Source organism: Felis catus, chromosome B1 (genome assembly GCF_018350175.1).
Source record: "Felis catus isolate Fca126 chromosome B1, F.catus_Fca126_mat1.0, whole genome shotgun sequence".
NCBI lineage: Eukaryota > Metazoa > Chordata > Mammalia > Carnivora > Felidae > Felis > Felis catus.
The window spans coordinates 122,107,312-122,128,134 of record NC_058371.1 but is presented as its reverse complement, the minus strand read 5'-3'; the positions used below and the strand labels follow the sequence as shown (position 1 = coordinate 122,128,134).

Here is a 20,823-nt window from a genome sequence, read left to right as displayed (position 1 = left end):
TCCAAAGCAGGCTTCAGGTTCTGAGCTGTCATCACAGAGCCTGATGTGGGGCCTGAACTCACGAACCGTGAGATCATGATCTGAGCCGAAGTTGGACACTCAACCGACTGAGCCACCCAGGCGCCCCTTAATATGCTTTTATTATGTTATTCTGGTATAACTCTACCTGCAAGTTTTTCAACAGATCCCTGAGTTGACTTTAATTAAAATCCAGATATACTCTCATTTATTTCAGCAACTGATGTATATGTTATGTGGTAGAATTTTTTTCTGTTTGATCTAAAAATATATTTCTGCGTCATCATTTCAGAGCCCTGCAGAAAAATCAGAGAGTGCTTCAAAACTTCCAGTGAGAATCCCTTAGCAATTAAAAAGGTAAAGAAACAACTATTTACAGTTACCTATTTAATTTGACTTCTGTCATTTCCTCTCCTTCTCTTCACATAACTTTCTGAAAAGGCACATTTCATAGTATCTTTGAGCTTTATTTAGGTGTAATTAATATAAAATACACATATTTAGAGTATACAATTTGATGAATTTTGACAAATATATATCCACATCTGGGAAGCCACCACTGAAATCAAGAGACTGAACATACTAACCACTCCCACAAGTTTTCTCAAAACCCCAGCCCTGGCCCTCCCACATGCAAATATTTATCTGCTGTTGCTCAAAATTAGCATGCAATGTTTTAGGCTTTTATATAATGAAATCATATAATTTTTTTAAATATGGCTTCTTCTTCAGACTCTTAACTCTAAAGAACAAACTGATGGGTGGGGGTTGGTTAAAAAGGAGATGGGGATTAAGGAGTGCATATGTTGTGATGAGTGCCAGGTGATTATGGAAGTGTTGAATCACTATATTGTACACCTGAAACTAATGTTATACCGTATGTTAACTAACTGGAATTTAAATAAAAACAAAAAAATGGTTTCTTTAACTCAGCATCAGTATTTTAAGATTCATCCGTGTTGTTATGTTCATCAGTAATTCATTCCTTTTTATTGCTGAGAAATATTCAATTGTATGGGTATCCCACAATTTGTATATGTGTTCACCCGTTGATGGACATTTAGTTTGTTTCCAATTTTTGCTGAAGCTGGTATGAATATTTGTGTACTCGTCTTTGTATGGATATATATTTTCTTTTCTCTTGGGTAAATACATAGAAGTGGAATGATTGGGTCTTATAGCAGGTGTAGGTTAAAATTTTTAAGAAATTGCCAATGCGTTTTTCCAAAGTGGTTTTACGATTTTACATTCCTGCCAGCAGTGTATGTTTCTTTTCCTCCACATCCTGCCAACACTTAGTATAGTTAGTATTTTATAATTTTAGCCAATCTAGTGGCTAATGGTATCTCATTAGCCAATGGTATCTCATTGTAGTTTTAATTTGCATTTCCCTGATGACTAGTGAGGTTGATATCTTTTCATGTTCTTACTTACCATCCCTATATGGCATTTTTATGAGAAATGTGTGTTCAAATCTTTGCCCACATTGTAGATTGGGTTGCTGGACTTTTTATTATGAAGTTTCAAAGGTTCTTTATATATTTTAGGTAAAAATTCTTTTGTCACATATACATTTTGTAAATGTTTCTTCTAGTCTGATGGTTACTTTTTTTTGTAACAGTGACTTTTGAAGAACCAAAATTTAGAAGTTTGATGAAACCCAAATTTAAAATTTTTCTATCATCGTTTCAAATCCACATGATGTTTATCTCTCTGTTGTGTCTTATTGCAAAGACTAACCTCTAGCCCAATGTTGAGTAGAAGTGATGAAAGCAGATAACCATGTCTTGCACCTAATCATAGGAGAAAAGCTTATATTTCACCATTGAATATGATGTCAGTTTACTTTATTTATAGATGCCCTTTATATGGCTGAGGAAGTTCTTTTCCATTTCTAGTGTCCTGAAGCTTTTATCAGAAATAGGAATTGGATTTTGTCAAATGCTTTCTCTGCATCTATTTGAGATGATCATATTTTTCTTTTTTAATCTGTTAATATGGTGAATTGTTTTGGTCAACTTCCAAATGTTAAACTACCCTGGCATTTCTGGGGGGAAAAAAACTCAGTTGGTCATGATGTGTTACCTTTTTATATATTTAATTTCATGAAACATTGTTTAACATTCTTGTGGCTATGTTCATAAGGAATACAATTTGGTAGTTTACTTGTAATGTCTTTTCTGGTTTTGATAGAGTGTATACTGGCTTCCTAGAATAAGTTGGGAACTTCTCTTTAAAATTCTGGGAGATTTTATGTAGAATTGGTGTTATTTCTTTCTTAGAAGTTTTGTAGAATTCATCAGTGAAGCTATCTGGGCCTGGAGTTTTCTTTGAGTCAAGATTTTTAACTACAAATTCAGTTTCTTATTTTCACAGATTTAGACCATTCAGCTTATCTGTTTCTTTAGTGAGTTTTGGTGGTTTATATTGTTCATAGAATTCATCTGTTTCATCTAAGTTGTTGAATTTACTGATATGAGGTCATTCATCACATATCCTTTTAATGATTCTATGATCAGTAGAGATGATTTGTGTCTCATTCCTGACACTGGGAATTTGTGTTTTCTTTTTTTCCTGATGTGTCTAGCTAGGTTTGTTAGTTTTATTGATTTTCTTAAAGAATCTTTTTTTACAAAAAGAAAGTTCTTTTCTTAAAGAAGCTTCTTACAAAAAAAAATTATGAAAAAAAAAGAAGAAACTTTTGGGACACCTAGGTGGCTCAGTCAGTTAGGCATCTGACTTCAGCTCGGGTTATGATCTCACAGTTTGTGAGTTCGAGCCCCGCATCGGGCTCTGTGCTGACAGCTCAGAGCCTGGAGCCTGTTTCAGATTCTGTGTCTCCCCACCCTCACTCATGCTTTCTCCCCTCCCTCACTCATGCTCTTTCTCTCTCTCAAAAATAAAATAAAACATTTTTAAAAATTTTTTAAAGAGAATAAGCTTTTCATTTTGTTGATGATACTTATTTTGATTTTTTGTTTATTTTATTGATTTTTCATTTGTGTCTTTATATAAGATGAAAGCTTAGGTCATTGATTTCAGACATTTTTCCTTTCTAATATGAGCATGTATTAATATAATTTTTTTGATAAACAGTGCTTTGGCTGTATACCCCAAATTTTACAATGTTGAGTTTTCATTTTCAATCTGTTTAAAATACTTCCTAATTTCCTTTTTAATTTCTTCCCTATTGGTTACTTAAAATTATGTTATTTAATTTCCAAATATTTGGAGATGTCACAGATATCTTTATGTGATTGATTTCTAATTTAATTCCATTGTGGTGAGAGAGTATACTTTGTATACTTTGAAACTTTTTAAATTTATTGAAACTTGTTATATGGTCAAGAATATGGTCAATCTTGCTCAATTTTCCATGTACCCATAAAAAGAATGTTCACTCTGCTGTTGTTGGGTAGACTGTAATATAAGTATCAGTTGTGTTGGTTGATACTCTCATTCAGGTCTTCTACAGCCTTACTGATTTAGCTGTCTGCTTTTCTCTATAACTTATTGAGAAAGAGATGTTGAAATCCCTGACTATAGTTGTGGATTTCTATATTTCTCTTTTAATGCATATTAGTTTTTTTGGAGTCCCAGTGGTACAATTGGTTAGCACACAGTACTTATATCAGTTTTTAATCCTGTATTTTGAAGCTCTCTTATTAGAAGTATAACTATCTGGGTTTGTTATGTCCTTTTGATCAAATGACCCTTTTATCATTATAACATTACTAATTTCAATTCTCATAACATTCTCTGATTTGAAATCTATTTCATTATAGAACTATTCAGGTTTTCTATTTCTTCTTGAAGTGATTTTGGTTATGAAATTATTCATTGCATTGAAACATTCAGATTTATTGATAATGGTATACATAATAACCTTATATTATATTTTAAATATATGCAACATCTGTAAGATGTACCCTTTTACCTTTCAGTTTTGTTAATCTATGTCTTCGTTTTTCAACAGAAGTTTATCAATTTTATTAGTATATCAAAGAATTAATTTGGGGGGTTTTGTAGATCCTCTATGTTGTATCTGTCTTTTCCATTTTGTTAATTTATGTTACCTTTTCCTTCTTTCCATACATGTATTTTATTTTATTGTTCTTTATCTGACACCTTTGGTCTTTCTGATATATATATTTTAACTATAAATTCCTCTCTGAGGACTGCTTTCGCTGCTTTTGTAATTTTTGCTATCAGCATTAATTAAAAATTTTTTCTAATTTGCACTATAATTTCTTTTTGCCTCATGACTTAGCTGCTGGATATTATGTATGAAAGTTATTTGTAGGAATCTGAAGCTTATGACAAAAGGACTTTTTTCCAAAGAGAACTTGGTGCTTGCTTCTGTAGGAACCCAGACGCCTTACCACCCTAGACCAACTTAAATGAAGTTCAAAGCTTGATCTCAGGTTGTATTTCTTCAAGGACCATTGCACTTCTAGGTCACCTTTACCTTCAGGGTGTAGTCCTGTGTTGGCCCTTATTTGGGTCCTGAGCTTTGAGTCTTGTCTTTCAGGCTTTCAGGACCTTTTAAGCTGTCACAAGAAAAGTTTTCACTCTTCAGGATCTGACAATGACCTCAGTCCACAAATGGTTACTGTACTCCCTACAACTCAGGCTTCTCACTTGCCCTTTATGTTGGCCTATTAATTCCTACTTTATTCACTCCTTGACAGCTTTAATTTTTTTTATTTTAATCTGCCTTTTTAGTTGTGTCCAGTGGGAGAGTTGAACCAAAAAAATATGTATTGTTATTCCCTAAAACAAGAAGTCTTTTTATATAATAAACTTTAACAGAAGAATGCATCTACATACGGTATAGCTTTACTTTCACTAAATGTCAATAGTTCAATATTGTTCTATCAATTCCAATCATCACAGTCCCCAGTTGTTGACATATTCAGCCACTTGCGTCTTTGTGTCTGAAATATCACTCACTTCTGAAGGTTAAAAGCCTTTCTTAGAATAAGCACACAGATCTAAGGCTTCTATAACTCTTCTTGAACTTAAAGCTCTTCTAACCTTTTTAAAAAATTCTAAATTTCAGAGTACATTTACTTCCCAGAACAAGAAAATAGCCTTTCTATTTCCTCTTCCAGTTAATCAAGGGAAGTAATTTAGTTGACCTCTAATTCTCTAGCTCTCAGTTGCTGTTCAGCAGAGCAAGGAGACAGCAGTTCACAACATGTAGTGTCTTCACAGACACTGCATGAAATCTTTTGAGTGTCTTCGTCCTGTCATGAAAGAAATCTTCCTAACTTAACAGAAAATCTCATGTGGTATCAGTTTGTTGTTATCTGGAGCAGCTAGATAAATAAAGGTTACACATCAAGCATTTAAAAATTATTATCTTGTTGTTTAACCAAGGGTTGAAACCAAGGGTTTAAAATGGCTTCACCAAAAGTAAATAATATCTCACTATGTGTTCTGTATCTAAATGAAAATATTTGATAATTAGATTTTTAAGGGAAGGTTGAAACTAACCCCTCTTATGTCTGCCTCTTATTTAGCTACAATATTTCTCATTCATTTTATATTCAACTTTCATAGAAAATGTGAGTGGATACAAATGCATATTGATTATATTATGCCTTTGATTTAGGAAGAAATTAAGGTAAAAGAGCCACTGTCACCTCCAAAGGCATGCTCTACTGCTGGCTCTTGTTCTTCAGAGGTGATGAGTACCAAGACCGACGTCAAAGAGAACACCATTTGCATACCAAACTATCTGGATCAGGAAATCAAAGTAAGAGGCAGATTTTTAAATCCATAACTTAGGAACAGCATGAACATACAAAAAGTCACATTACTAACATCCTTAAAACTCTTCAGTGGCTCCCCCTTGACAACTCAATTGATTTAAAACCACTTAGCCTGAAATCCAGGGTCTACTTCTATTTTTATTTCCAGTTTTCTCCCTGGAATCCCGTCACTGTTATGGAAACCTAACCTTTGGTTTAGGCATAAGGAAGAACTTGGCATTGGCTGAACAAGCTCAGCCATGTTCTTCCCACGTTTCTCTTTATCATTCTTTAGCATTTTTCCCAATGCTTGAAAGGCACTACTTCTTGCCATTAGCTATGTATTTCCTGTACATATTTTAAGGCAGAGATTCCTCCAGTCAACATCCATCTCTCTCTTATCTGTGGAAAACTGTTTCCTCAAACCTACTCTGCCTGGGGTTATAAACTTAGTTATATTTATAGTAATATGTCATATCAGACTACTGGAAGGTTCTTTCCAGCCACAATTATCTCTGAGAATGACATATAATCAAGAATAAACCAATCAGCTGGTATCTGTTTTCCTTCTTTAGATCCTCTTGGTAACCTCCACATTGCCTCGCCATAAGACTCACTACAATAAATTAAAGGTGAAAATACCGTAATGATGACTTTGATAGCAGTTATAAATAAGTCTGTAGTAGCAATTACAAACAGCAGAGCATGTTATTAGGGTTATTATTGAATAATCCTGATAAGGAACTATTTTAAAAATAAAGCATAACAGTGGCATTGGGTATAATTATGCTGATGATTAAAATTGGGAAGGAAAATAAAAGGAAGGGAGGAGAAGAGGATAGAATATCTGAAGACATGCATTGCGGTTATACATGATTTCCTGATGATTCTGGCTAAAGACTTTCTATTTATATAGAGTCTTCAGAATCACTGTCTGTCTACCCACTACCGTCTGGCACCATAGATCCTCTAAAATTCGCTCATTTCCACCCTTAGGGACTTTCCCTCTCCTTGATCCTCTCAGTGGTCACCTTCTACTCATTAAAGTCTCAGTTTAAATATCACTTAAAAATACTTTCCCTGACCATCCAAAGTCACTACCTAGTCACTCTCTATACTATTACTCTTTGTTATTTTTTGCATAACACATGCCCTATGTGATATGTTTCTATTTATCTGTTTCAGTACTGTCTCTGCTTCCTTGCTCCACTCACACCAAAATTTAAGTCTTATGGATATCATACTCATCTGTCTTGGTTACTGCTTTATCTTCTGTGCCTAGATAAGTGCTGGGCACCTAGTAATTATTAAGTATTTATTGAATGTTGAATATAAACATTAAAAAGAAAAGTTCTACCAAGATCAAAGTGGAACTATAGAAAATCAGCTAACTATATAGGTCCTCAACTCAACCAAATGACAAACTGAGTACAGTTTTAGTAAGACTGTCTTCCTTCTTTATGCACATCAAATAATAGACCAGCAACATGATCTTATAGAACTGGGCTTTTGGGCATCTATTTAAAAAGCCTTCCTCTCAAATGCATCTTCTACCTCACAGATTTTGACTTAACTGGACATTAATACAAAATCTACTAAAATGTACTCTTTGAAAGAAGGCATCCTGTCTATCTTGTTACAACTGATTCCTCAGCACTCATCACTTTGCTTGAAAACTATTAACTGGCACACACAGCATGGCATTTTATCTAACAGTTGGTGGCTATTTGTTAAATAAATGAAAAGAGAGGGAGTAAAGTGAGAAAATAGGTCTTACCAAAGTTTTTTGGCTTGTATAAATGAGTACTAAAAATAAATCTCATCTTGGTGGTATTCCAACCTTCCATGCTTTCAAAAAAAAAAATCTTGAAATATCTTCCAATTTCCTACTATCCAAGCTGGTAACTCTGAATGGCCGTGAAGTCAAGAAATGTTTGTGCAAGCGTGTGTATGAAAGACTGTACAGTTTTACAATTATTACTTTACAGGAAAAGGAAAACAGAACGCTGTGTCTGTTCATATCTCGTTTTTAGATTTCCTCCTCAAAATCTCGAATTTATAGAAATAAGTCTCTTTACTATTGGCACAAAAAGTCTGCCAAACACATTCATTTACTTTACAAATATCTAATATCAATTACAAAATACTAGAGTTTGGGGATATAGCTCATTCCTTCACTCACATAGGTTATGAGAGAGATTGTGCAGGTGTTGTTAAGAACATATAGGAGGAGATTTTGGAGCTGAGAGAGTCTTCAAGGGGAAAGAAATGTAAATAATGTTTAAGACATAATTAGAAGATGAATAGAAGTATGGAAGAGATCATTCTCAGACGAGAGACCTTCATATCTAAAGGCTAAGAGGTGAGAGCACTGTTTATTCAAGGAATTAAAAAACAATATGGCTGATGCAGAGTGCAGGGAGAAAGCTGCAAGAGATGAGGTTGGAGACTTATGCAGAGACCAGAAATAAAGGATATTATAAGCCATATTGAAATGTTCAGATTCATCTGAAGTACTATGGGAAGGTAGAGTAAAATTTTAAACACTGAGTTACACTGAAATTACTTTGTAAGTATAAGAATTAAAAGGTCAGATTGGACTTTAGAAAAATCACTCTAGATACAATATGCAGAATTAATTTGGAAGGGGGAGGCAAAATTGCAAGGGAGGTACTGTGCTTCCAAAATGTTAGGTTAATTCCAAGACTTAGCTTCCTGCTGTAAACAACTATATAACCGGGAAAAATACATGAACAAACTATTTTCAAGCATTAGGCAACAGACAGTGTAGATTTATGATGGTTGATAGAAAGAAGGGAAACCATTGAGATGATCTCCACTTTCAGCCTAGATTTCAGCCTGGGCTTACTCCTAATCATGGCACAGAGAGGGGGAAGCCTAAACAGAACAATAACAGAAGTAACAGCTTCACTAGGTAGAGAAAAAAGAGTTTAGAGCTTGGGCACTCTGAAGTGGCTGGAATTTACAAATAAGATACTAAAGAGGAGGAATCTGTGGAGAGAATGAGCTCCAGAAATCTGTACAGGGTTCCACAAGTCTTTAGTTCAGTATAAGTTACATATGCACAGGATGATATTCTGAGACCTGGAAGAAGAGAGCTAGTGGGAAGTAGGACATTGCTTAGAGATGCTGGTGTTCTGGTCTGCCAGAGTGGAGAGACCTTACTGAACACACCAGGAACTCAACTGAAACCCCAGAAAGTCACACCTGAAAAGAGAGTAGGGTACTCTAGCCCTCAGTAGGGGCTACTCTAGATCTATAACCTCAAATCCTAAAATCAGGATTTAGCAGACCAAATTCACCCACCAATATATTAGGTACCATCGAAAAAAAACTCAATGAAAAGAAATCAGGAGGATTCCGTAAAGTACATATTCTACTTCCTCTCACTGGAAGGAGAATTATATTCTCTCAAAGTTGATCACTGAGAGATCTATAAATTAGAAGAAGCTGGGAGCAATGTGCGATCACCATATTGATGAAAAACCCATTAGAGGCAGAGTGGCCTAGGGAATACCATAGGGCTTTTTTTCTTTTTTTGCCATGGCCATTGATTTATTGTGAAATTAGGAGCAAATTTATACTCTCTTCTAGTATATTGCATTATTGAGGACAAAAATCTTAATAATATAACAAAGGTCAATATAGGGCAGTGGATTTTTCTTCCCTTTAATTTCAATTCTGTATCTCCAGCATCTAGATCAATAACAAACACAAATATCTGTTGAATTAATAATACTTCAAGAAATGTTTCAGTTGATAAACCTTTAGCCAGACTCATCAAGAAAAAAAGAGAAAGGATTCAAATAAGTGAAATCAGAAATGAAAGAGAAGAAATAACAACTGACACCACAGAAATACAAAAAATTATATGAGAATACTGTGAAAATTTATATGCCAACAAATTTGATAATGTAGAAGAAATGGATAAATTCCTAGAAACATACAATCTTTCGAAACTGAACCAGGAAGCAAAATAGAAAATTTGAACAGACTGATTACTACTAACAAAATTGAATCCGTAATAAAAAAAATCTCCCCACAAATGAAAGTCCAAGACCAGAGGGCTTCACAGATTAATTCTACCAAACATTTAAAGAAGAGTTAATACCTTTTCTTCTTAAACTATTCCAAAAAATAAAATAGGGAAGAAAATTTCCAAATTCATTTTATGAGGCCAGCATTACCCTGATGCCAAAATCAGACAAAGGCACTACAAAAACAAAACAAAACAAAACAAAACAAAAACAAAAACAAAATTACAGGCAATATCTTTGATGAACACATATGTAAAATTCCTCAACAAAATATTAGGAAACCAAATTCAACAACACATCAAAAGGACCATTCACTATGATCAAGTGGGATTTATTCTATAGATGCAAAGGTTGTTCAATATTTGCAAATCAATGCAATATATTACATTAACAAGAGTAAGGATAAAAACCATATGATCATCTCAATAGATTCAGAAAAAGGTTTTGACAAAATACAGCATCAATCTGTGATTAAAAACTCTCAACAAAACTACATTGGGGAACATACCCCAATGTAATAAAGGCCACATATGAAAAACCCACAGCTAATAAAATACTCAATGGTGAAAAACTGAAACTTTTCCTCTAAGATCAAGAATAAGACAAGGATGGCCACTCTCACCACTTTTACTCAACATAGTGCTGGAAGTCCTAGTGGCAGCAATCAGCAAGAAGTGAAATAAAACACATCCAGATTGGTAAGGAAAAAGTAAAAGTTCCACTAGTTGCAGATGGCATGATACTATATACCCTTAAACACTCCACCAAAAAACTATTAGAACTAATCAATGAATTCAGTAGAGTCACAGCATACAAAATTAACATACAAAAATCACCCGTGACTCTAATACAAGGTATCAGAAAAAGAAATTAAGAAATCAATCCCATTTATAATTGCACCAAAAATAATAAAATACCTAGGGATAAATTTAACCAAGGAGGTGAAAGAGCTATACTCTGAAACTATAAGACACTGATGAAAGAAATTGACAAAAACAATAGAAAGATATTCTATGCTCATGGATTGGAAGAATTAATATTGCTAAAAATGTTGATAGTACCTAAAGCAATCTACAGATTCATTGCAATCCTTATCAAAATACCAAAAACATTCTTCACAGAACTAGAACAAATAATACTAAAATTTTATGGAACCACAAAAGACCCTGCATAGTCAAAGCAATCTTGGGAAATAACTAATCTGGAGGTATAACACAATCCCAGATTTCAAGACATATCACATAGCTATGGTAATCAAAACAGTATGGTACTGGCACAGAAATAGATACATAGATCAATGGTACAGGGTAGAGAGCCCAGAAATAAACCCATGCTTATATGGCCAGTTAAGCTATGACCAAGGAGGCAAGAATATACAATGGGGATAAGACAGTCTCTTCAACAAATTGTACTGGGAAAACTGGATAACAACATGAAAAACAGAGAAACGGGGCCACTTTCTTACACCACAGACAAACATACTCAAAATGGATTAAAAACCAAAATGTGAGACCTGAATAGTGGCCATGGCAAAAAAAGAAATAAAACTCCTAAAAGGAAGCATAGGCTGTAATCTCTTGGACATTGGCTTTAGCAATATAGTTATGGATATGTCTCCTCATGGAAAGAGGACAAAAGCAAAAGACAAAAAGCAAAAATAAACTACTGGGGCTACACCAAAATAAGAAGCTTTTGCACAGCAATGGAAACCATCCACAAAACAAAAAGGCAACCTAATGAATGGGAAAATATATTTGCAAATGATATATCCAATAAAGGGTTAATATCCAAAATATATAGAGAACATATACAACTCAACATCAAAAAGCCAAACAATGCAATTACAAAACTGACAGAGGAGGGGCACCTGTTAATTGTCCAACTCTTGATTTTGGCTCAGGTCAAGATCTCACAGTTGTGAGATCAAGCCCCATGTCAGGCTCCATGTGAAGCCTGCTTGTGATATTCTCTCTCTCTCTCTCTCTCTCTCTGTTTGTGTGTATGTGTGTGTCTGTCTCTGTCCTTCCCCCGCCTTCTCTTTCCCTCTCTCTCAAACATAAATAAACATTAAAAACAAATGAACAAAAAAACAAAGAGCACATGGCTTTAAAATGTTGGAGAAAAAGTATTATGTAAATGTGTCAGGCACATATTTGGTAAAAATATATTATTATTTTTTTTAATTTTTTTTTCAACATTTTTAAAATTTATTTTTGGGACAGAGAGAGACAGAGCATGAACGGGGGAGGGGCAGAGAGAGAGGGAGACACAGAATCGGAAACAGGCTCCAGGCTCTGAGCCATCAGCCCAGAGCCTGACGCGGGGCTCGAACTCACAGACCGCGAGATCGTGACCTGGCTGAAGTCGGACGCTTAACCGACTGCGCCACCCAGGCACCCCGGTAAAAATATATTATTAAAAAAATGTGCAGAGGGAGGTGCCTGGGTGGCTCAGTTGCTTAAGCATCCGACTTCAGCTCAGGTCATGATCTCACATTCATGAGTTCGAGCCCCCCCCCCCCCCATCGGGCTCTGTGCTGACAGCTCAGAGCCTGGAGCCTGCTTCAGATTCTGTCTCCCTCTCTCTCTGCCCCTCCCCTACTCTCTCTCTCTCTCTCTCTCTTTCTCAAAAATAAATAAACATTTAAAAAAATGTCAGAGGATCTGAATTGACATTTTTTCCAAAGATGGCCAATAGACACATGGAAATGTGCTCAGTATCACTCATCATCAGTGAAACGCAAATCAAAACCACAATGAGATATCACCTCACACCTGTCAGAATGGCTGGTATCAAAAAGGCAATAATAACAAGTGTTGGTGAGGATGTGGAGAAAAGAGAATGCCTGTACACTGTCAGTGGGAATGCAAATTGGTGCAGCTACTATGAAGAACAGTATGGAGTTTCCTCAAAAAATTAAAAATTGGAAATACCATATGATCCAGTAATTCCACTACCCAAAGAAAATGAAAACAGTAATTCAAAAAGATGTACGCAACCCATGTTCATTGCAGCATTATTCACAATAGCAAAGATATGGAAGCCACTCCAGTGTCCATTGATAGATAAATGGATGAAGAAGATACATATATACATGCATACACACCATATCTTATATGTACATACATATACATATATACAATGGACTGTTGTTTCATCATAAAAAAGTGTGAGATTGTGCCATTTGTGACAACATGGATGGACCCAGAGGGTATTATGCTAAGTGAATAAATCAGACAAAGAAAGAAAATACTATATGATTTCACTTACATATGGAATATGAAAAACAAAACAAATGAACAAACAAAACAGACTCTTTTTTGGTTAAAAATGTTTTAATGTTTATTTACTTTTAAGAGAGAGAGACAGACGGAGTGTGAGTGGGGGAGGGGCAGAGAGAGGGGGACACACAGAATCTGAATCAGGCTCCAGGCTCTGAGCTGTCAGCACAGAGCCCGACTCGGGGCTCAAACTCAGGAACCGTGAGATCATGACCTGAGCTGAAGTCGGACGCTCAACTGACTGAGCCACCCAGGTGCCCCCAAACAGACTCTGAAATACAGAGAACTGGTAGTTGCCAGGGGGTAAGTGGGTAAGGGGATGGGCAAAATAGGTGAAGACGATTAAGAAATAGAAACTTCCAGTTATAAAATAAATAAGTCATGGAGATAAAAAGTACAGCATAGGGATTGTAGCCAACAATATTATAATAATGTTGCATGGTGCCTACATTAATTTGGTGAGCATCGAGTAACGTATAGAACTGTCAAATCACTATGTTGTACACCATGTTGTATTGTATGTCAACTATACTTCAATAATAAATTTTTAAAAAAGGAAAGATTTCAGGCACGCTAGGGAAAAGGATGCTGCAGAAGCTCAAGTAAGAATCGATGATAGTTTAGATTGGGCCAAGGGTGTGGAGATAAAAAGAAATGGAGAGATTTGAGAAATATTTAGAAGAAAGAATTTACTGAACTTGTTGTCTGGAAGAAAGAATTTACTGAACTTGTTGTCTGGCAGCATACTGTAGATGCAAGGGAGTCATCCAGGATGAATCTCAGGGTCTGGCTTGGACATATATTCAGTGTATGCCAGAGCTGTCCATTGAGGTAAGGGAACCAGGAGGAACCAAGTGTGGAGCAGGTTTTAGAAAGAAGATGGGTTTAGTTTTAGATAATTTGGGTTCAAAGTATCTATAGTATATCTAGGTAGATACATTTGGTAGGCAGCTGGATACATAGGACTGAATTTCAGATATGCCTAAATTCTAAGAACAGACACAATTTAGAATCAAACTGGAAACATCATTACTTGTGCTTAAGGTTTTGTACTTTAATGCTTATTATAGTCCATTTTTATTAGAATTATTTCGTATATTTATCTCCTCTATCTTCCACATTTCAGACCCTAGCTCCGAATTTAAAACACACACACACACACACACACACACACACACACACACGTCAAGGAAGGATACTGACTGCCAAAAGTGAATTATATTCCTAGCCCATTGGACCAACCACTGTGTTTAGGGAACTGAGGAAAAATGACTCCAGCTAGATTCACCCACCACGGTACAGCAGGGATACAGTTGTGTGACTGGAAAATCCCAATTAGAACCCCATGGTGCAGTGGGAAAGGATCCATTCCCCAAAAAGAAGGAAAGTGAATTGCCCCTCCGGAAGATGTGGATACTGAGCAGACAAAACAAAAGGAACACTGTATTACCTAACCCAAACTATTACTTGTATTGATTTTCTGTTTGTTTTCTCTTTGAAATCTGGTTCCCAGGCTAAAATCCCAATTGACTTAATTGAGCAGTAGGTACAGAGTGACATTTGGGCGATAAGATTGTGGAGACAGTAAAGGAAATCTTGTAACACTTACACCATTTATTTGCTCACTCTGTAATTCTAATATTCTCTGTCAGATTCTGGCAAAGCTCTGTAACGTTTTACGTACTGATTCCCTGGCGGAAGTTCTACAGTGGCTGGTTCATGCCAGCACAAAAGGTGAGATTAAAATAAGCATTTGCAAACACTGGGCTCAGTTTATTGTCAGAAAGTGTGAATGTGCCAATATATGAAGTTTTCTACCTTGGATTTGCAAAGGTAATGTTGCAATATTATTTCCCTAGTACTTCGGTATCAGAGTCTCTGTAGTCCTCTGTAACTCTATAACAGTCCTCTATACTGACTGTATGCAACTGGTCACTCAGTGACCCCAAATTTGGTATGCCCCACATTAAACTGCTTTGGGTGGTGTGAAACACGTGTGTCCAGGGCTGGCTTGTGCTTCTTCTCCTAAGTGCATACCCCGAGGTGTCTCCCTGAGTATATTTTCTGGCCTACCGTGAACCATGAACACAGAGCCTGTTTCCTTTCTCTGGTATGGGTGGCTATTGCACAGCCTTTCAAGTTCTAGATTCTAACAGCTCTGCCAGTTCCCCACCCAAATCATCAACTCAGTCATCTCTCAGCCTCCTTTTGGGCCTGTGTGGCCTGTTCCATGAAAACATATACCAGTCCCATGTGGGCCAGCCATAAATAGCATAGAGTGGCTTCCCTCAAAGCTAGCTCGTCATCAGATTGAGGCAAAACTTCTGAGGTGGGCAGGGCCTGAGAATTTGCATTTCTAACAAGTTCCTAGCTGCTGATAATGCTGGTCTGGGGGCTACTTTTTGAGAATCTGCACCAATAAAAGTTAGGAAATATGGATGTGTTAGAGATAGACTAATATTCTTAAATGGGGAGAATTTTGGCAATAGTACTTTACCCAGGAATTCAAGACTACTTGGCAAGCAATTAAGAAGTATTTGGGGGCAAGGAGTCTTTGATTATTATTTTTTCTTTTTAAGAATGTAACTTAAAAATATACACAAGTAATTAAGTACTTATTGTTGAGGGGAAAAACCCAAATGAACCAGAAAAAAAATATGAGAAAGGAAGAATAATAATGAATAAAATCATCACAGACATCATTTCAGTGACTACTTTGGTAAATATCTTTATAGACATCTTATAACTATTTACTACTTAACTATTAGTCTGTAATTAATGAGATTATATTGTACTTATTATTTTGTGTAGATATGCTTTCTTTTATTTGGCAGCAGCCTGAAAGGCTGGGTTTTGTACTCAATATTTAAAAAGAATTCCACTGCCATTCAGGGACAAGTGCCTCAGTGAGCTAACAGCTCGGGGCACTCTATAGTATCACAGGTCAATAGAAATCAGGTTGATGTGAACCAATTTTTCTGCAGAAACCTTGACTCATGAATAAATGCCTACTTGGAAAACGGATTACCTTACCAGCCTTTCACACTAGAGTGCTGGATAAAAGAACCAATCCTGCGTTTCTAGTCAACATGATAATTATAACCTTTATGCCCACCCCTGTTCTTTAAATCAGAAAAAGAATGGATCTCAGCTTTGATTCATGCTGAAATGGCTGAGATAAATTTGTTGACTCAACGAAGAAACATCTCAGCAGAACTAGCAACAGAGAGTAGGAAGCCACCCAAAGTTAAATCGCCCCCAAATTCACCTGCAAAATCTAAAGTACTGACCAAATCGAGGGAAAGACAGCAACCAACCAGGTAATTAGATATAATGGCTAAGTAGATATGGTACAGAAAGATTTTCAGCTTTCTTTTTGTTACCTTTCAAAACACTAAACATTCTGATGTTTTAAGTCTCCTCTTTATTCAGCAGGGGGCCACCATGTGTATTTATTTTCTTTCATTTTCATAAATGTAATATGAGAATTATTCTAAATCCTATTTTAGCCACCCAGACATCTAAGAAAATGTAGTTTTGTTATTTGCCCTAAAAATGGAAGCAATAAAGAAAACAGAAATTGTATTATTATTGTATATTTTGTTGAATGCATATCACACAAGTTATCACTTTGTGTGTGTGTGTGTGTAGAACAATGCTAGATTAAAATAAATTGCTTCAATTAATTTCTCTGGCACACTCCTGGAGGCTGCTAGAGGGAAAAATAACTACTGCAGCAACTGTAAATTATTTTAGTAGAAATTTTTCTTAAACCTTATAATTTCAATGACAGAAGAAAATACATATTTATGTGTAATACCATGGTGAAAGAATGTGGTAAGATGTTATTTAAGTCAGGAGAGAAAGTCTTGTTACTTTAAAATTAAAAGTTGGGTAAAACTTAAACTGAGAAAAAATAAATATTCAAAACCCAAGTCACTTTAAAAACGTTTGAGACAGAGGAAAGTTCTGTATTGCAAGTTGTCTCCACTTTAAAGTTTCCATAAAGTTGGAAACTGGGAAATAGGATCAGTCTTTCTACCTTAGTGAATAATATATGATGTACTGTTTAGATATGACTCAAAGTCAGAAGAATTTCTCATTGGAAAGTACCTTTAATACTGTCTACATTGAAAAACAAAGAATTGGGATAAAATATTTAAGATACATATATACTTAGCTTACTGATCATAGTGCAGTCTATAGAAAATACTTGTTTGTATCTATGAATTTCATTTTCTATTTCTCCATTTGATTTAGAGTGTCAAGTCAAGGATCTGAAGGAAATAAGGAAGTACCAAAAGGTTAAGTACAGTTTGTGATACTCAGTTGATATAGAGAAACCAATAAGTATCTACCTAACTATTTAGGGACACAGACAAGGACAGGGACCTATGGTTTTAAAAGCAGTGCAATACCATAATGATTTCCAATTACTCTTAAGGGACAGTGTGTGCTGAATTTCTCATTGAGATAAATTTGACATAAACTTAACTTTGTTTTGAAAGGCAAAGTGCCTCATCAGGGACAGACACTCTAAGAAACAAGACAGCAGGATACATAGGTTTGGTCTGGCCAATCCAGGAGAGGCCCTGCACTGACCTAACAAAAGGACAGTGATCTCAGGGTTTTGCTTCTTCATAGGTTAACTGTGAAGCTAAGTGATTTTAACTAGAAACCAAGTCAACCGTAGAAAACAGTAAAATGGCAATCAGCCACAAGCAGATGCTTTATGAGACAGCTGAAAAACAATAGACAGGAGTAGTTCTCTGTCCCAGCCACACCCTACAGTTTGGACCAGCAAGAATCAAGAGTTGTAGAATGTCCTACTTCGGTTCAGAATAGCCCAACTGAAACATCCCTGTGGGTTTGGCAGCTCCTAACTTAAAACAAGTGTAGCAACGATGACTATAGAGCAAAGACCAGGAGGAGTATATCTATAAGCCTCAAACAAAAGTCTGTCCTGTTATATCTACAAGTTTCCCTTATACCAAGAATGATATGGTAATCAGAGTTCTTTGAGGTCACTCTAAACCCCAGCGGCTTTTGTTAGGGTTAACACCAAAGAGGGCCCATGTGTTAATAGGCAATAAGAAATAAAACTGAGAAGTTAGAAAATACTCCCTTATACTGACATGCCAAGGATGGTCTATTATATCTGATTCCTACCAAACTCCTCACCCTAAGACCACAAAGTTATGACAGTGATGGTTTCTATTACTCAGCTTTACGTCTTACCTGTTGGCCCCAAATATATTTTACCCTATCTAGATATTTGGAAAACTTTTGTATAGAAGCCCCAATCATACTTGTCTCCAGGGGTGATAGTCAGCATCTCCCCAAATCCTTATTCTGGCTTGGGTTTGACCATATAGGTCTTGGGAAGCTCTTATGAATACAATTGACTTGTTTTAATCTGTTTATCTATTTTCTTTTTTGTCTTTCAAAACCATAGATCCTTTTCCGTCCTCCCACTGTTCCCATTCTTACCTATCACCTCTACAGATCACTAATTCTAATTAATTCCTACCAAAACAATGTTTGATTTTAAGAGGATAGAACATATCCTGCATGTTATAGAAAATATTACTCATTAAAAAAGAGCAGGTAGTAAGAAAGATGAGACTGGGTTCTTTTATGAATATTGGGTATATTTGATTCGCCTAAACTTCATATAGTTTTTTTTTTTTTTGTTATGTCATTTGCTACTAAAACACGGCAGAAGCTATATTTATGTCTCAATTTTGGCCTTATTTAGACTTTTTCTATTTCAGAGGCTGAACACAGGCCTCCATTTTTTATAAGAAGAAATAAGATGAAAATGCCCATTGCAGAATATTTCAGCAGACCAAAGTCTCCTCCCAGGCCTAAAACTCAGGAAAGCATATCAACAAAACCAATGTCAGCAAGAAGTATACAAGGATGCACTCTCTCTCCCCAGAGAGCATTTTATCCTTTAACATTCCAAAGGTAGAAATTCTGGACTGCGCTATTTCTTTCACAAACATGATCTTCACTCCATTACAACATCAAATTATTTTTTAAAAATATTTTGGTATCAAAGAATCAATAACTCCTCTATTTGGTGGCACATGTTCAAAGCACCTGTGTATAATGCTACTAAATAAATATTAATGGAGACAGTATTTCTATTTGTGGTTAATTTTAGCATGATATGTAAAAAAGTATGTTTATTTATATACCATATTTCTAGTCTTACACTAATTGCATTAATACATATGCTCAGGGCCCTGATGCTAGAAAAAAACATCCATAACAGAATTAGGCAGCTACAATTTGACACATCCTCTGAACTCTTGATAGAGGAAAAACAAAAACAAAAGCAGAATTTTAACATCTGAGCTAGTTTTCACAATCTGTAGTGTTTCATTGTTGTTGGAGCACTGAATGAATTCCACAGTGATTATGAAAAAATAATGAACTTCTCCCAAAAAAGACATAAAAATTTTCACTAATTTATGAGCCAGAAAGGAACTAGTTTCTACTCATTGCTAATTGTGAATGACGTTAACAAATTTACTAATATTTAACTTTTTTACATTTTTAAAATAAACCACTCCTGGGCCATAGCTATTATTCTTTCAGTGTATTACTGGATTCTATCTACCAGTTAGCCAATCTTTTAGAATGCTGCATCGATATTCAAGTGATACTATAAATTTTGTGTATGTGTGCATGTGTTGTGCAATCATAATGACAACATTTATATCACATTTATTGTGTGTCAGGAATCATTCTAAACACTGTAGATACAGTAACATTTACTTTTCTTTTTTTTTCAACGTTTTTTTTTTTATTTATTTATTTTTAGGACAGAGAGAGACAGAGCATGAACGGGGGAGGGGCAGAGAGAGAGGGAGACACAGAATCGGAAACAGGCTCCAGGCTCCGAGCCATCAGCCCAGAGACTGACGCGGGGCTCGAACTCACGGACCGCGAGATCGTGACCTGGCTGAAGTCGGACGCTTAACCGACTGCATCACCCAGGCGCCCCATAACATTTACTTTTCAAAATAACTATTTGAGATAGCTACTGTTGCTGTTCTCTCTCACTCTTTTTTTTTTTTTTTACAGGAAAACTGAGGTGCAGAGTTGTACTCATTGGGATAGGGTAATCAGTTGTAATAATTGTCATCTTTAAAATACAGAAGAGGATTATTTCTCAGATAAGAGTTCAAAGTGTGTGTTGTTAGGTGACTACTTTATTTGGTGATTCAGGGGCCCAGGATCTTTCCATCTTGGCTCAACCATCACCCAGGGTTTCACTGCCAAATGCATCCTACTAGCAAAAGAGGAAAAGGAGAGTGGAGGAGAATTTTAATTTCCTACGGCTGCTTTAATAAGTTACCACATATGGTATCTGTCTTTCTCTGTAGGTTTTCACTCTTATGTGGATCCTGAGAAACTTAACAGAAGACCATGGGTGAGGGGGAGAAAAAAAGAGAGAGGGAGAGAGCCAAACCATAAGAGACTCTTAAAAACTGAGAACAATCTGAGGGTTGATGGGGGGTGGGAGGCAGGGGAGGGTGGGTGATGGGCATTGAGGAGGGCACCTGTTGGGATGAGCACTGGGTGTTGTATGGAAACCAATTTGACAATAAATTTCATATTAAACTAACTAGCTAACTAAATAAATAAATTACCACAAACTTCGTGGCTTAAATCAATACAAATTTAATCTCTTACAAA

At 35.8% G+C, this 20,823-nt stretch overlaps 1 protein-coding gene across 3 annotated transcripts in view; it reads left to right on the top strand.

The window, feature by feature from the left end:
* The window catches only part of CB1H4orf17 (chromosome B1 C4orf17 homolog), a 37,279-nt gene extending 18,020 nt beyond the window's left edge, over positions 1 to 19,259 (top strand). For 2 of the 3 annotated variants that reach the window (XM_006930952.4, XM_003985146.5), the window contains 6 exons: positions 311 to 375; positions 5,636 to 5,779; positions 14,766 to 14,847; positions 16,247 to 16,433; positions 17,374 to 17,417; positions 18,888 to 19,259. In XM_006930952.4, coding sequence (XP_006931014.2) covers positions 311 to 375; positions 5,636 to 5,779; positions 14,766 to 14,847; positions 16,247 to 16,433; positions 17,374 to 17,417; positions 18,888 to 19,087 — 722 coding nt within the window. In that variant the 3' untranslated portion in view covers positions 19,088 to 19,259. The remainder of the gene's footprint in view (positions 1 to 310; positions 376 to 5,635; positions 5,780 to 14,765; positions 14,848 to 16,246; positions 16,434 to 17,373; positions 17,418 to 18,887) is intronic. The other variant, XM_023252914.2, reaches the window with a different exon arrangement.
* Positions 19,260 to 20,823: the final 1,564 nt, after the last annotated feature.